The sequence below is a fragment of the Juglans regia genome, chromosome 1, assembly GCF_001411555.2.
Source record: "Juglans regia cultivar Chandler chromosome 1, Walnut 2.0, whole genome shotgun sequence".
Lineage (NCBI taxonomy): Eukaryota > Viridiplantae > Streptophyta > Magnoliopsida > Fagales > Juglandaceae > Juglans > Juglans regia.
This window is the reverse complement of record NC_049901.1, coordinates 11,074,416-11,091,577: the sequence shown is the minus strand read 5'-3', so window position 1 is coordinate 11,091,577 and position 17,162 is coordinate 11,074,416. Positions and strand designations below refer to the sequence as shown.

The 17,162-nt window shown below is 33.8% G+C and overlaps 1 protein-coding gene across 1 annotated transcript; it reads right to left on the bottom strand.

Annotated features, from left to right (window-relative positions):
* Positions 1-2,169: 2,169 nt before the first annotated feature.
* On the bottom strand, positions 2,170-16,163 carry LOC108996213 (beta-galactosidase 6-like). Its single transcript, XM_035689709.1, has 18 exons — positions 16,014-16,163; positions 15,511-15,606; positions 15,295-15,407; positions 14,878-14,944; positions 14,443-14,535; positions 14,109-14,252; positions 12,183-12,277; positions 11,875-11,983; positions 11,266-11,350; positions 10,954-11,070; positions 10,676-10,842; positions 10,277-10,461; positions 10,037-10,128; positions 9,564-9,673; positions 9,272-9,379; positions 9,050-9,160; positions 8,510-8,655; positions 2,170-2,320 (listed from the first exon to the last, which is right to left on the bottom strand). Exons 1-18 carry the CDS (start codon positions 16,152-16,154, stop codon positions 2,170-2,172), a joined length of 2,130 nt encoding a protein of 709 aa, XP_035545602.1. The 5' UTR covers positions 16,155-16,163.
* Positions 16,164-17,162: the final 999 nt, after the last annotated feature.

Sequence of the window (17,162 nt, the reverse complement as noted above, 5' to 3'; positions counted from 1 at the left end):
TCAAATAATAATGTATAGATTCGAACAGTGTAACGCGGAAACATGGTTCCCACACGATATCTGACTGACTTTTCGAAGCACACAAATCTTCCTAAATTTTTTGGGTCCTACAAAATCTGTAAAAGCTTGTTAACTATTCACAAGTATTTATAAAATGTTATTATAAATTTAAGAAATGATTTAATTATAAAGAGATCTCACAAAAATAAATTTACAAATTAATATACAGTATGTTAAATTATAAATTTATTTTTATTTTAAAATAAATTTAAACGTATTATATAAAACTATATCAATTTGTAGATTTATTGTTATAGAATATTTTTATGGTTGTAACGTTCATTTATAAAATTAGAAATAAAGTGATTTTTAAATTGTTAAGTTACACATCTCTTTATTAATATTATACCACATAATATAGAATAATGTTATATAAAATTATAGGATGTACAAGCCTTACGCACTTTTGTTCTTAAAAATTAGATAAATTTAAAATTTATATGAAAAAAATTATTTTTTAATAGTGTGGCCTACTTTTTTTCGATGGAAATGTGCAAAATTTGTACACTTTGAGACTCTATCTAATATTAATCCATAATATATAACTTGCAAAAATAGAAACTCAATGATATTATAAAGTTTGAAATTCTATCCATTTTTTTAATAACGGATTAATTAGGGTACAAGCATGGGATCCTTGAGACAATATTATCGTAAGAGATGAGGCTGATCAAGTTTTTAAATCAAGTTGTCTGTACCATGTCACGTGTTTTTAGAATATGATAAAAATCCGGAATATTTGATACATGCTAATTAAATGATAAAATAAAGATACAAATTAGTTTTAAACACATAATGGTCGAGGAAGATTTTGATTCCAAGCTGGAAGATGCCACCGACATGATATGTATTTAGTTTATGAGTCTAAACATTTGTGTTAATTACTATTGACGGATATTTAGGCCCCATTTGGATAGTGAGAGTATTTTATTTCATCTCATTTTATAATTACAATTTTTTTAAATTTTCACATAAAATATAATAAATAATTCAATTTTTTTAAATTTTAAAACAATAAAAATATTAAAAAAATAATATTATAATAATATCTTATTCAATTTTCATCTCAACGCATCTCATTTACTATTTAAATCACACCTAAATATTTACTTAGAACTATGTCTTAAACTTTTACTTTTAGATCTCGTTTGTTTTCTCAGACGAGACGAGATGAATTGAAATTAAAGTTAAAAGTTGAATAAAATATTATTAGAATTTATTTTTTTAATATTATTTTTATTTTAAGATTTGAAAAAATTAAATTATTTATTTTATTTTATATAAAAATTTAAAAAAATTATAATAATTAAATAATATAAGATGAATTATAAAAATAAACGAGGCTTTAGTTAACCATGTGTGTCATGTTTTGAAAACGGTGACATCTTTTTAAGGGAATAATTTTTTTCCTAAGCTGTTATTGAGAGAATTAATAATTGAAGGGTGTATTATTTTTGTTTATACAAATGGAAGGAGTGGGAAACCCATACAATTCATTTAAGAATGTCACGTTTTCTTGTTTGCATGTGTGGCCCTGAGCCGACACCGACGATTACAGCAAATTAAGGAGATATGTTTTTCTTTCCTACAACATACAATGTATGGGATCAGCGTTCATCCAGCTGGACAACTCTGGTGCTGTTGCTAATTTAAAAATAATTGGTAATATGTCCCTTTTTTTTTTTTCTTTTTTTAAATAAAAGTAATTTTTGACTTAAAAAAATTTTATAAAAATAAATTTATAAATTAATATAATTTAATGTGATACGTCAAATTGTATAATTATTTTTATTATAAAATAAATCAAATATATTACATGAAATAATATCAATTTAAAAGTTTACTTTTATGAACCTTTGTGGTTATAATAATTTTTTTTTTTAAATACATAGGAAAATTAAGTTGAAAATAATAAATATATGTCAATACCGTCTATAGACGTGTTATTCATTATCTATTTTAACTGTTATTTCTGATGCGATATCAAATGATTAAAAAGTTTTATATTATTTTTATTTATTTTCTAATTATTCGATATTACATAAGAAGATAAGATGGTGATGATGATAATGAGATTGTTCATATACAGTACATCATTTTTCTATCTAATTATTGAGAAAGGTGATAATAAGTGATATCTTCACGTACATTGATAATCGAGACGGTATTCAAGAAAATCTGAAAAGGGTTTCCACCAATTTCTTCGAGCAAAACCAAAAGATTTCCAGAAATTTTGAGAAACGATCGAGGAATATGATACCTAGAAAAGCATAAAAGTATAGACAAGAAATTAATCAACACTTAACTCAACCTAACGAAAATATAATTTAGGATTTTTATTGAGAGAAATTTTATATGAAAGTCTTATATTATATATTTCTATCTAATAAATATGTAATTTATTATTTTTGACCTTTTATAAGAATACTTAAATATATATATATTTATTCTTCTCTCAACGGTTTTTCCCGCTTGGAGAACCCCTTGAGGTGAAGCGGTTACGTCTTCTTCCTCGGTTGAGGAAGGAAGTTTTTCTTTGCTTGCGAGTGCAGGCTTAGCGGTGTGATGGAAGAAATGGAGGAAGTATGGAAGAGACTGAAGCTGAACGATGAGGAGGATTGTCCGATTGAGATCGGGAGAGGTGTATGTGATTCGATGGAACAAAAAGGGGATAGAAGTTTGATCGGGAAGATAATCTCTGAGCGCAGAATTGGAAAGGAAGTTGCTCAATCTATGATGGAAAAAGTGTGGAAGGTTGGCAAGCCCCTGGAATTTCAAGAGATTGGAGGTAATTGCTTTGTGATTACCTTTGCTAATCGACGAGAAAAGTGGAAGGTGCTTGATGGCTGTCCATGGCTGTTTGACAGTTACCTTTTTGTTTTACTTGACTTTAATGGTGGATTGCAACCAAGCTTGTTTGATTTTGACCATGCGTATCTATGGGTACAAATGTTAAATCTACCATTGAGTTATATGAATAAACAAATGGGGGAATTGATTGGGAGTTCGATGGGGAAGGTCAGTGAAGTTGATGTGCAAAAGGATGGTTCGGCATGGGGGAAATGTTTGAGGGTAAAAGTGGAGTGTGATCTGAGAAAACCTGTAGCCAGAGGTAGGACCATTGCTGTGGATGGAAGGAAAATTTGGGTACCTTTTCAGTATGAAAAATTACCTAGATTATGTTTTAGCTGTGGAAGAATTGTCCATGGCAAGGATGGTTGTAAAGAGAGTGAGGGGAGTGTAGGTCAATATGGTGTTTGGCTTCGAGCTCTTCCTCAAAATAGAAGAGGTGCAGTTAAGGTGGGAGAGCAAAAAGGGGGGGGAGGAGGTGAGGAGAGGGGTGATTGTCCAGATCATGTTCATGGAGTTAATGATGAGGAGAGGAAACGGGAGAATCAAGAGGAAGGAAGGGTTAAGGAAGTTTCTGAAGAGGGTAAGGGAGTGGATGATGTGTATTCTCAACTGTGTGAAAATCAGGAGCTGCGAGTGAAACCTCAAGAAATAATGTCTATAGCCCCAATCTGTGTGAGGAATGATGATCAAGAGGTGAATGAGCTGCAGAAGGACATCTTGCTGGTTGGAAAGTTAAGCTCCATTGAATCAGAACAAAACCAGGAGTGCACAAGAGCTTCACGATGGAAGAGAAGGGCTAGGGCTAGGCCTGAGCCTAGTAAGTCTTCTAGCATAATTTCTGGGGTTAAGAGAGGCACTGAGTGTGTGGGGGATGGAGATGATATGCGCATGGAAGGAAAGAAGATGAAAAGTTATGATGATATGGTCTGTGATGATGGACTAGGGGTGGTGGCTGCTGTGCAGCACCACCTGGCATTATGAATACCTTATGTTGGAACTGTCGAGGGCTTGGGAACCCTCGAACAGTTCAGGATCTTTACCTTTTGGTGAAGAAGAAGAGACCCAAAATTGTGTTTCTTATTGAAACACTCATTAAAGCTAATGTTGTTGAAAAGTTGAAAAGGAGGTTGGGGATGGAAGGGTGTTTGGCTATTAATCCACTGGGAAGAAAAGGTGGTTTATCTTTGTTTTGGGAGGTGGAAAATGAGGTAGTGATAGAAAGTTATTCACAGTGGCATATTAGTGCTTCTGTTATAGTTGGGGATTATGGAAGATGGTGTTTTACTGGATTCTATGGAAATCCAGATGCAAGCAAGAGGTGGCAATCGTGGGAGCTTCTGAAGCAGTTGAATCCACTTGATGGAAGGGCATGGTGTGTAGCTGGTGATTTCAATGAATTATTATCACAAAATGAGAAATGTGGAGGTAATAGAAGAGAGGAGAAATTGATCTCGGGTTTTAGGGAAGCCTTAGAAATGAACAAACTGGTGGATGTGGGAATGAGTGGTAGCTTTTTTACATGGAGCAACAGACATTCAGACCACACGTTTACAAAGGAAAGGCTGGACAGATTTGTTGTCAACAGTGAGTGGATTACTATGTTTGGGAAGGCTAAAGTGGAAGGGCTTACAGCAAGTAGCTCTGATCATGTTCCAATTTTAATGTATGTTAGGAAGGATAGGAGACTTGATGTAAGAAGACAATATCCCTTTAAGTTTGAGGCAAGCTGGATAAGAGAGGCTGAATGTGAAGAGGTAATTAAAACAACATGGGTTGATACTTCTCAATGTGCTAGAGAACCTCTTGTGAGTATCCAGAAAATGTTGAGAGAGTGTGGTGGCAAGTTGAGTAGTATGTTTCGAAGAAGGGATGGGGAGAGATGTCAGGATATTGAATTATTGAACAAGAAAATCAAGGAGCTGCAGGATAGTGAAGGGCCACACAATGTTACAGAACTTCATAGATTACAACAGGAGGTAGGCTTACTGCTGGAGAAAGAAGATATAAGGTGGAGGCAGAGGGCAAAAAAGAATTGGTATTCCTTAGGGGACAAAAATACTAAGTTCTTCCATACTTGTGTCAAGCAGAGAAGGAAAAAGAACCAAATCATTTCTGTTTTGGATGCTAACTCAGAAATAAAGGAAGGGAATGAGGAGGTAGTGGAGGCCTTTAGACAATACTACACTGAGGTTTATAAAACAGCAGCCCCTTCCTGTGATCAGGTGATGAAAGGGATACAATCTATTGGGACTCGAGTCACTGAACAGATGAATGAAGAATTGGAAAAGCTTTTCACTAGGGAGGAGGTTGAAGCAGCTCTCAAGCAAATGGATCCTTTGAAAGCCCCTGGCCCTGATGGGTTTGCTGTATGCTTTTTTCAAACTTTTTGGTCTACAGTTGGGGATAAGGTCTGTGATGCAGTGTTGAGTTTTCTAAATGGGGGTGCACTTGACAAATCTATCAATTTTACTTATGTGGCCCTTATACCAAAAGTGGTTGAGCCTAAGAAGGTTGGTGATTTCAGACCAATTAGCTTGTGTAATGTCTTATACAAGTTAATTTCGAAGACCCTTGCAAACAGGCTGAAGTTGGTACTTGATGAGATCATAGCTAAAAATCAAAGTGCTTTTATTCCTGGTAGGTTGATTTTAGATAATGTGATAGCAGCTTATGAAATATTGCATTCAATGAAGACCAGGTCTAAAGGAAAAAAAGGAAGTATGGCACTAAAGAAGGATATCTCAAAAGCCTATGATAGGGTTGAGTGGGTTTTTTTACAAGCTGTCATGAAGAAAATGGGGTTCGGGGAGAGATGGGTTGGCTTGATTATGGAATGTATAACTTCTGTTTCTTATGCTGTGTTGGTGAATGGAAGGCCAGGTGATGTTATATATCCCTCACGAGGCATTAGGCAAGGGGACCCAATATCCCCATACCTATTTTTGTTGTGTGCTAAGGGGTTAAGTAGCATTATTAATGCAGCTGAGGATAAGGGTGAAATCAAAGGCATGGCTGCTGCAAGAGGAGGTATAAGGGTCTCTCATCTCCTATTTGCTGACGATTGTATCATCTTTGCAAGGGCTAAATGGGCTGAATGGTTGAAAGTGAAGGAACTCCTAAGGGTATATGAAGAAGCCTCTGGTCAGTGCATGAATCTACAAAAAACCACTATTTTGTTTAGCTCTCGAGTTAAGCAGGATGAGAAGGAAAAGATTGTGCAAGATCTTAGGGCAAGGGTGCAAAATAACTGTGAAAAATACTTGGGGTTGCCTACTATGGTTGGAAGAGCTCGATATGATACTTTTAGAGGAATTAAGGACAGGGTTTGGCAGAAGGTTAACAGCTGGAAAAATCAATTCCTATCTCCTGCTGGTAAAGAAGTTTTAATTAAAGCAGTTATTCAGTCCATTCCTACATACCACATGAGTGTGTTTAGGTTGCCTAAAAGGTTGTGTAAAGAAATAGCTAGTATTATGGCTAGATTCTGGTGGGGTTATAAAAACAATGAGAAAAAAATTCAATGGGCTAGTTGGGAGAAAATGGGATGTGCAAAGATGATTGGTGGACTTGGGTTTAGAGAGTTGGAGAGTTTCAATACTGCTCTCTTAGCAAAGCAGTGTTGGAGGCTCATTAATAAACCAGATTCTATTGCTGCCATGGTGTTAAGGGCCAAGTATTTTAAAAATACTGATGTGTTGAACTCAAAGCTGGGCTATGGACCTTCTATGATCTGGAGAAGCATATGGGGATCTATGAAATTGTTGAAGGAAGGGCTTGTATGGAGAGTGGGTAATGGTTTAAATATTAAAGTTTGGGGTGATAAATGGCTACCCAATAAACCATCTCATCGAGTGCAGTCTCCCATTAAATTTCTGAATGCTGAAGCAAAGGTGGCAGAGTTGATTGGGAATGATGGCAAGTGGAATAGAGAGGTGGTGAAGGCTACTGTTAATGAGGAGGAAGCTGAAGTCATCTGCAACATCCCTATGAGCTATTCTGGGTTGGAGGACAAAAGAATATGGGCTTACTCTAAGAATGGGTATTATAGTGTAAGGAGTGCCTACCATCTTGATATTAGTAGGAAGAAGGATTCAAAAGGGGAGCCATCTGATGGAAGGAAGATCAAAGAAGGGTGGAGAGAGTTGTGGCAACTTAATACCTCGGGAGTGGTTAAAAATTTCTTATGGAAGGCTCTTAATAACTGTCTTCCTACCAATGAGAACCTATACAGAAGAAAGGTGGTGAAGAAGCCAATCTGTCCTATTTGTTTAAGAGAAGATGAAACTATTTGCCATGTCTTATGGAGCTGTCCTGCAACAATGGATGTATGGGCTGAGAAGGAGAGTCCAGTGCAGAAGTGGAAGTCATCTGAGGTGGATTTGGCTGAGGTGTGGAGGAAATTAATAGCTGAATTGCCTCTGGATAGTATGGAGATGGTAGTATCTGTCATGCAATATATATGGCTTAGAAGGAATGGGTGGATTTTTGAAAGGAAGTTTACTAGCCCTGGGAGTGTATTGCAGCAAGCAAGAGCAAATCTTAATGAGTTCCAACAAGCACAACAGCAAGGGATAGAGCGAAGTAAAACTGCTGCAGTGGAGAGAATGATGGTAAGATGGGAAGCTCCAAAAGAAGGCTTTGTGAAGGTAAATTGGGATGCTGCTTTCAAGGCAAACCAGAGAAAGATGGGAGCTGGTGTGGTAGTTAGAGATGAAGAAGGAAATGTACAGGTTTCTCTATGCATGCCAAAAGATTGTATCCAATCTGCTGTGATTGCTGAAGCTACTGCTTTATGGAGGGCCCTTTGCTTATGTGCAGAACTCAACATACAAAAGGCAGTGCTCGAGGGTGACTCTTTGGAGGTGATTAAAGCTGTGAATGATAGAGAGGAGTGCTTGGAATGGCATGGACAGATTATAGAAGATATTAAAGGAATTCTTTGTATACATCCAAATTGGATTCTTAAACATACATTTAGAGAAGGAAACAGATTAGCTCACTTCCTTGGCCAGTTTGCTATTATGTCTAGTGAGGAGTTGGTATGGATAGAGGATGGCCCTGAGGGGTTTTTTTCGATTGTATTACAGGACAAGATTTGTAATGATACTATTACTGATATATGAAAGATGATGGATTGTTTTGATTCAAAAAAAAAAATATATATATATTTAAATAAAATAATAAAAATGATAAATTACATATTATTTAGATAGAGATATATAGTGTAAAACTTTATAATCTTTCTCATAAACATAGCATGAAAATGTTTGAAATTATCTTATATGTTTTTTTTAAGGCTTTAAGCAACTGTAGGCCCAAAAGCATAGACCCAAAAAAAGCCCATTGCCGGAATAGAGTGAGACATATATAAACTGAAGCCTAAACTCCGAATTTAACGACTTGGATATTCTATAGTTTCGGAGTCATTTACTTCAAATATTCTCAAATATATAAAAATATCAACTTACAACTAATTTCTAAATTTTTCAAAATCTTATATATATATATTTATTATAAAATAGATTGTAAAATAATTAAAAAAAATAAAGAAAGAAAAGAAAACTAGTACTGTAGAGCGTTGTGAAGTGCTACTTACATTGTTTGTGATGGGTTGCCATTAGAGTCGAGGAAAGAAACCCAATAACGACCAATGCTTCGGCCATTAACCCAAGCCTCACCTTTCCCCATTGTGCTAAGGTTCAAGGCCACGGGGTCATTTCCCATTGGTGCATCGAAAAATGTCTGCAAATTTGGATACAATTTCTTATAAGTGGTATTTTTTTCATTAACTTAGGATGCTGAGCTGAGCTGAGTTATTTATGAATAAGAGTGAATTGAGATAATGGAGTAAATTTTATGAGATTCATCTAAAATGAGCTTAGATATGTTTAAATATTAATATGAATTTAGATATATTTATGAGAAATTGAAAAAAATTATGGATCCTGCATATAAAAAGGTATTAAGTTAAAAAATATTGTGAACTTCACGTGAAAAAATAATTTGAGTTGAGATAAATTTAATGATTTGAGAGTTAGATGTTTAGATGTTAGATTTAGTTTAAAATTAAATTGAATTAAATTGATCTTAATTTAATCCAAATTCCAAACCGGACCTAAATTTCATGCATACTTACCTTGTACCATGTAAATGTTCGATTGATTGAGGTTTCAGTACTTTGTTTCCACACTACATTATCCAGATTTTCTTCCCTATAAATCTGTAACTTCTCTCCGAGCAGTCCAACCTATATAAATTAATTAGGAACAAAACATTAATTAATGTTCAGTACTATATATAAATCGATGATTCCCATTAAAAAAAAAAAAAATTGTTGAAAACAGAGATAAAAGAGAACCTGATATCCCCACGTGAAGTTTATAAAGTTATAGAACTCTTTTTCAGTGCATTGAATTTCTACTTTTCTTAAGCCAGTAAACTTGCGTTCTAGGAAAGCTCCTGAATCCTTCACGTACACAACAAACATATCATATAAACATATCATGCATAATATAGAACACATCATCGATTCATATATATCACAGCTTGGATAGTAAAATTTTATTATCTTTTAAATCAAATTATATCATATAAGTACTTTATTAAATCATATATTATTTTATACATAAAAATTTTTAATAAATAATTACCGGTAGGCCGACCATAACGCTTGCTATAGAAATATTGTTGATCCCATCATTTAACATTATCGGAATGTCCATTGTGAATCCCTTCACGTTATGATTTCCATGTGCAGCTCCTGATCATCAATTACAATTAATACATGCAATCGAACGAAATAGGTGATCCACTACAAGAAAAATAGACTTTTGTGACTATTTAATTGCGGCGAAAATGTTATTTGTGACCAAAACAAACTCATTTTGACTGTAAATAGTCATTTTACTGGAATTAAATGGCCACAAATAAGCAGTTTTCTTGTAGTGATCGATCGAGTTTTAGCACTAATATTATATGCATGGCTACTTATCTTTTGCACAAAAAAAAGAAATTAACAAAGAAAGGAAAAAAAGTCTTGATCTCGATCTTTCCAATTAATTAGAAGATTAATGATTTTATTAAGTAGTGTACGTAGTACGTATATATGCGTTAATATACGTACCTATATAAATGTTGTTCAAAAAAGCATGTGCAACGTGCCCAAAAGATTCGACATGAAGTACTGGCTTAGTGCAAGACAAGTTGTGTTCAAACCTGAAATTCAACGTACATGATTAATTAATTAATTGAAGCAAAGGAGAGAGAAGCTGGCACGTATAACGTACGACTGCGATACGCGATTATTTATGAATAAAAATTTACATAGATTAGAAGATTAATATAATGAATTGTACGTACGTACCTAAGAGTATACCAGAGATAATCGGATTTATCTTTGGTTGTATTCATTTGCTCTAGAAATGTATTCGATTCTAGTGATGTATCTTCCATCTTGGGGAGGACATCGTTGAATTCTTCCCAGCTATCACTTGAATCAAACTTTTGGGTACGTTTTAAGATTCTCTTATTATGTTGTTCTGTATTCACCTTATAATTAATTTCCAAATATAAATTAATAATTAAGAGATCAATAATAAGAACTTCAGCACACAACATTAACTCATGATATATATATATATCTCTCTCTCTCTCTTATATATTTAGCATATCAAGATTATAACTCATGTATGCATGATAGAAACTAAACAGGACAAGTACATGAGCAAATTACATGATCAATGTTCCAATATTTATAACTCACCTTTGCCGTGTTAAAGATTACAGTTTCACAGTCTCGTAGAATACTGATTGATTTTGGAAGCAATTCAAATGCTGTATTTTGAAATTGCACAGTAACATTATGGCCATCATAATTTGTAAGAAATGCTACGCAACCTCCTCCAGTCTCTTCTTGGAAAACATAGGCTTGATCATGATCAGTTAATATATATATATATATATATAGACGATTAAATTATGAATATTTATATATATATTTATATGCATGCACAAAACTTTGAGACATGATCATGATCACCTCTTGATATTGACCTAAAGAGAAATTTGTTCGCACTCCTTGCAGTAAAGTTGCAGAGCATTGTTTCATTGCAGCGTGTAACTCCTTAAGATGCCCCCACTTAGGTTGCCTTATTAGTCCTAAATTAAATAAAACTTAATTAAAAAGTGGTATAATTATTTTACCGTACGTAAGATCATTGATTTGTATGCTACTAATAAGAAATGATATTTGCAGTCATATTATATATAGAGAACTATGCAAGCGTCATGATCATGATTGTATATCTATATATATATATATATCTAACATTAATACTCGTCACTAATTTATACCATATTCATCTAGTGGAGCTTGATCATAATAACTTGTGGTGACATATGCGGCGCCTGTTCTCCCAAGATTAGTTCCACCATGGTACTGCATATGAGTGTAGTATTAGATGAAATATAATAATTATACAAGAAATGCTACTCATCAGCCTACTGTACATTACACTCTCCACACACCTCACATAATTTTTTTTTTTTTTCAACTCAGCATGTTGAGTGTGCTGGGGCTTCTCCCAACAGTAGGCTGCAAAGAAGATTTTTTCTAATTATATATATATGATAGAGGCTAAGAGAATTAAAATTGTTTCATATTTGAATCCTAGCTAGCTCTAAGAATTTTAACGCCTAGAATAGGAGAGAGATTATAGATAAATATATAAAGTAGACATTACAATATCGATAATTAATACTAATTACCTAGTCTATACCCTAAAGTTCAGATATAAGAAAGTCTAGGCGCTACAGAATTTTAATCCAACGATTTTGTAATAATAATAATATATGTATGGCAAAGATCTTTGCTGATCGATCAAGTGAAAATATTAGGAAAATACATTAATCAGCATAATTTGGGATGATTTAAAAATTAAATACAATAATATATAGTACTACCATGTAATAATTTATGTAGCTTCCGTTAATTCTTGCAATAAAAAGTGCCACATGAAATGCGATGTCTTCAGCAGATCTTATGTATGGCTTCCCACCGTATACCTGGAAGCTTCAAATTAAAAGAAAAAAAAAACATACACTCAGTTGACTGATCTACGTACTCTCAAAATATAAATATAAATATATATATATATACAGTACTCCTATGTATAATATCATGTATTATATATGGTAATATATAGTCAGTAATTTATTTAATTGAATTAATAATCACATGATGATGATGATATTGAAAGCTGCGTACGTACAAAGATGTCCAATTCTCTGTCCATAATGATGGCTTATTTGGTGAGTTGGGTCCACTGAAAGTTTCTCCACACATCATCCCGTTGCAAGTGTTAATCTGCATGCACATATATATAAATACTAGTTGTGAAGTGACGTACAATGCATGCTTTTTTAGTGCTAATATTTATAAGATGTAAAAATAATATATTTTTTTAAATAAAATTAATTAGTCAATAATTTAATACACAGGAATAGAAAAATAAATTTTAACAATTATTATAATGATAACAAAATATTACAGTAATATGAGTAATATGAAAATTAAAAAATTTTAGATATTCTATTAATAGCTTTCTTAACAAAATATATAAATTATAGAATTTAACCATACTACTCAATAGCCTAAGGAGTACTAAAAAAATTTAGAGTCTTTTATTTTTATATTGTTCTCACAATTTTTCATCATTTAAGTAAGTCTCTTCTATTTTGAAAACTCCAAAAATATTATAAAGGTAGAAAATTATTTTATTTAAATGATTTTAGTTAATTAAGAATATTATGATATTTAAATTATATTAAAAATTCTAATTATTTATATAATTTTCTTTTTGTTGGACACTTTTTGAGCCGTTTATGCCCTTGTGTGACATGCTATAATTATGGTTGTGCCATCTTGTGTTCTGCTTTTCGATTTCTTTCATAGTATTTTCCCGCAGTTTACCAAACCCAAATCTTCATGTGTGTTAATAATAAGGTCGATGGTGACATTATTATTAGTTTAAATAATATTCTATCTTAATTTCTCTCAGTGTTTTTAATTAAGTTAATGTTTACGCATTTCAAATCAGTATTTTAATCTTCTACCGTTAGAACGTTTTGAAGATCCCAAGACAAAGTGACTGGGTTAAATACCCAGACCCATCTTTATTCTTCCTCGCTTTTCCCTCCATTCTCTCTCTCCTCCTTCAGCGTACCCGGTGCGTTGCCCCTCTCCAAGCTGATTCTTCCTCTGCCCAATCCGGCGCTGCAGTGCGCCGGTGAGCCTCATCGCCCCTTCCACTGGCACCACCTCACTCCAGCGAGTCCCCCCCACACCGGTCTCACTCTCTCACTTTCTTCCTCTCTCTCGACTGTGCACAGCCAGAATGGGCTTGATGTTGCCGCGATGCCGTGCGCCATCCTCCGGCACCACCACCTCCACGGTAGCCTCCCCTCCCACCGGCCATCCCCCTCTAGCGAGCTCGGCCTCCATCGCCCTGTTGTTTGCCCCCAAGAAGTCCACCTCCCTCACACACGAGTTCTCCCACTTCCACCGCCGTGCGCCGCCACCCACGGTGTCCAGCCACCGTCATGAGCCTCCTCTGGCCACCTTCGACCTACCCCAACCACCCATGGCCCTGATCTACCCCTCATGCATGCCCACTCTCTCTCACTCTCTCACAGATCTCCCTCCTTCCCAAGCTCTAGCCGACGACCCTGATTTTTGATTTGTGTGGAAACCTGTGTGTTGATTTGGTGATTTGTGTGGTGATTTTTTGATTTTGTAGTATTTTTGTGATGATTTTGTGATTTTATGGTGATTTTGTCGTGGTTTTGCTGTGAGGATGTAGAGAGAGACGTAAGGTGGAAGAAGAAAAGCGTAAAACATGTATTACTATTTATTACTGTTTATGTCACTGTTCATGTTTATAGCGGCTTTTAAGGGGATATATATATATATATATATATATATATATATATATTATACAATATGCAATCAGTCGTGGTAGAATATTAAAAAGGAAGAAATTAATTAATAAGCTGATCAAATTCTAAATTACTAGATGATCTAATCATCTAGAGCTAAAAGCTGCATGTAGGAGTACTATTATATATATTAGTCTATTATTAATTAATTTGGCTGAGAATATTATATATATAAAGCTGCGAAGGATGGAATTACTAACAAGTGGATCAGGAGCATCAATTTGCTTGCACATAAGCCATGGTACACCAGTTTGGAGCTCAACCGCCATTTTAGCCGCCCAACGAACATAAGAGGCTCCTTTTTTCTTAAATGCTGCTTCAATGTTTCCATATTCATTCTCGATCTATATCTCATCATATATACGTACATGATAGCAGGAAGTCCATATCAGATACATCTATATATATATATACATATTGTATCATGAAGTAAATTAATTAACAATAATATTAATTCCTTAATTATTTTCAAAGTATTAACTCAATAGATATATAGATCGATAGAAAGGTATTATACGTAAATATAATAAATACCTGTGACAGTATAATTGGACCTCCTTGTGAAGCAAATAGACTCTCTGACTTCATCATCTTCACTATTTTTGTTGTAAAATTTTGCATGTAAAACTAGCACACATATCATGTGAAATCACAAAGAAATTTATAAAGAAAAGGAAGTTATAATCAATTAATCATAATATATAATTTATAATTCATATCAAGTATATTAATTTACTAATACATGATGATCAAACTAACTAACTAGCTACCGCTTTATATATATATATGCACGTAATTAATTTAGCATGACAAGAATAATATTGCAATTAGCGCTGCATATATATATATATATATGCAGCTAATAATTAACGGATCGGAATGGATTGAACCCTTTTATCTATCGATCATCGATCGATTTCATACTAAAGAGGGAGAGAGCATCATGCATGCAGGCATGGGTGTTCGTACCTTGAAGGGTTCATTGTCCGATCGATAAACAATGCCAGGAATATCATGCAACCAAAATGGAAACCCCCTATATTTAGAGAAAAAGTTCCAAACGCGTGCATTAATTAAACACCATGCACAGAATTAAGGTCAGTCACATGATCTCATCAAGGAGCTCGATCGCTCGAATGGGCCAGCAGTATATAAAAATATTGGCGTAAAGACGTCACGGAAAGGGAATATATATGAGTAATTACATGATATATATACACACAATACATTATACAATAATATTATAAAATGAGGATATTTTTATAAAATGATCATGTTACTTTTATAAGATATTTTCCACAAATACTCCTCATTTAAAATATAATTGTAAAAAATATTGTGTGTAAATCATTTTCCATATATATATATATATACACACACACATACCCATAAGTCCATTCACCCTCTATGAAAGGACCAATCCTAAGGCAAGCATATAGCCCTTGAGCCTCGATTTCCTTTATGAATCCCACCAGATCGTTTCTTCCACTGAAGTCATACTGTTCAATTACACGAAATGCATGCATATACTAATATCAGAGAGAGATCAGAGAGAGAGAGAGAGAGAGAGTTAGAGTTAGAGTTTATGAACTAAGTACGTACCTGACCAAGTTGGGGCTCGTGGAGGTTCCAAAACACATAGGTTTGAATGACGTCCAATCCTCCTTCCTTGGCTTTTGATATCAAAGATGGCCACATCTGCATGCGCCCGATTTATTTATTTTTCCTTTTTTAAATATTAGTTTGTGAAAATCTCATGTACCAGTAATTAAGACGGCTAGCTAACATTGTTGTCACATATATATAATGTTCATGAGCTTTGTGCTTAATTTATTTCTGCCAAAAAAAAAAAATGTTTTTGTCCTCTTTACAGAGAAAATGGCTGCCGAAACTGTATATGTCAAAGATGAAGATTGATGAATTGGCCGGACACATCAGCTAGCCTAGAACAAGTTGAAAATAATGAACTTGATCGTCGATGATCTGTCTGCCGGGCATGATATACGAATATACTGCTAAAGATCAGATTTTGACCAAATGTGTTCCAATTCTTTGTGCTTAGAAGAAATATTGTCGATCGACATATTTAAATGATGATAGTTTACCTCAGGAGTGCTACGAGGATAGTGAATAGAACCAGAAAAGAGAAGTTTTCTCTGCCCATCAATAATGAGAGATCTTCCATCGTATGTCACTTCTCCTCCTTCAACGTGGCCACCTTCTATCATTATTATGATCAGTATCATGACCACAGCCCCCCAATACAGGCACCACCGCGCCCCCCCCATCTCAAGTCGATCGAACGTCCTTATACGTACTTTCAAGCTCTCTCGTATAGCTTAATCAAACGTTGCAGTGGAATCTGAAGAAGTTGGGACGTTGAAAAACAGGAGAAGAAAGGGTTATATCGAGAGTAGGTGAACAGACATGAGGTGAGTGCTCCATCGGGCTCCCCACTATAGTAGGAAAGGTACGTACGTATATACGTGCTCTAATAGTGCTCTAATATCGAGAAATTTTATTTACAGTCCTCAAGTAGGGACTGTATGTGCAGGCACATTATTAAATGAGAGAAAACATAATTTTTAGAGAGATAATTTTGTAATTTTAAAAAATTTTAAAGTTAAAATAGCCTAAACTTGTATTGCAGTCTCCATTTAGAAAATATATCTAGCATTGCTCTCTAATATATTCAGTACTTACGACGGAAAGATGACATGAGGATTTAAAATATGCTAACATAACATTTTGCACAATAATGGGGAAAAAACTAGAGCTACTATAATGGTAATTCCAACATTCTTCATCCATATGCCGTATGCGTCTAATTATTGTGATGTTTTTTCAAATTATAATAGATGTTAAATAATATATATACAAGGTGGTATGGGATATTTTAGGGAAAAATAAATTTATCACCCTTTAACTCACATATGTTTTGATTTAATTTATATTATGAATTATTCAAAATAAAATATTAATTATATATATCATCCATGTCTTCGATTAGGCTTCAATTATACAAAAAGAAAATAATAAATGTAATTAAAAAAATTTACAAAAGACTTATTTCTTTACATATTAGTTATTGATATGTAAAAAATTATAAAATAAAAAATTAAAAAAAATTAACAAAATAAATCTTATAAATAAAAATGTAACTTAATGTACTATTCTTATGCAAAATTGAAAAACATTGTAATTACCATTTTGACCATAAAGGTTATAAATTAATTGAAATACGCGAAAACATC

Excerpts from the sequence above, each read along its gene's own strand:
- LOC108996213 (XM_035689709.1), bottom strand. The coding sequence starts at position 16,154 with ATGATACTGATCATAATAATGATAGAAGGTGGCCACGTTGAAGGAGGA. Across the intron at positions 15,607-16,013 it reads ATCCTCGTAGCACTCCTGAG|ATGTGGCCATCTTTGATATC; the intron begins GTAAACTATCAT and ends GGGCGCATGCAG. Across the intron at positions 10,129-10,276 it reads TATCTCTGGTATACTCTTAG|GTTTGAACACAACTTGTCTT; the intron begins GTACGTACGTAC and ends GTTGAATTTCAG.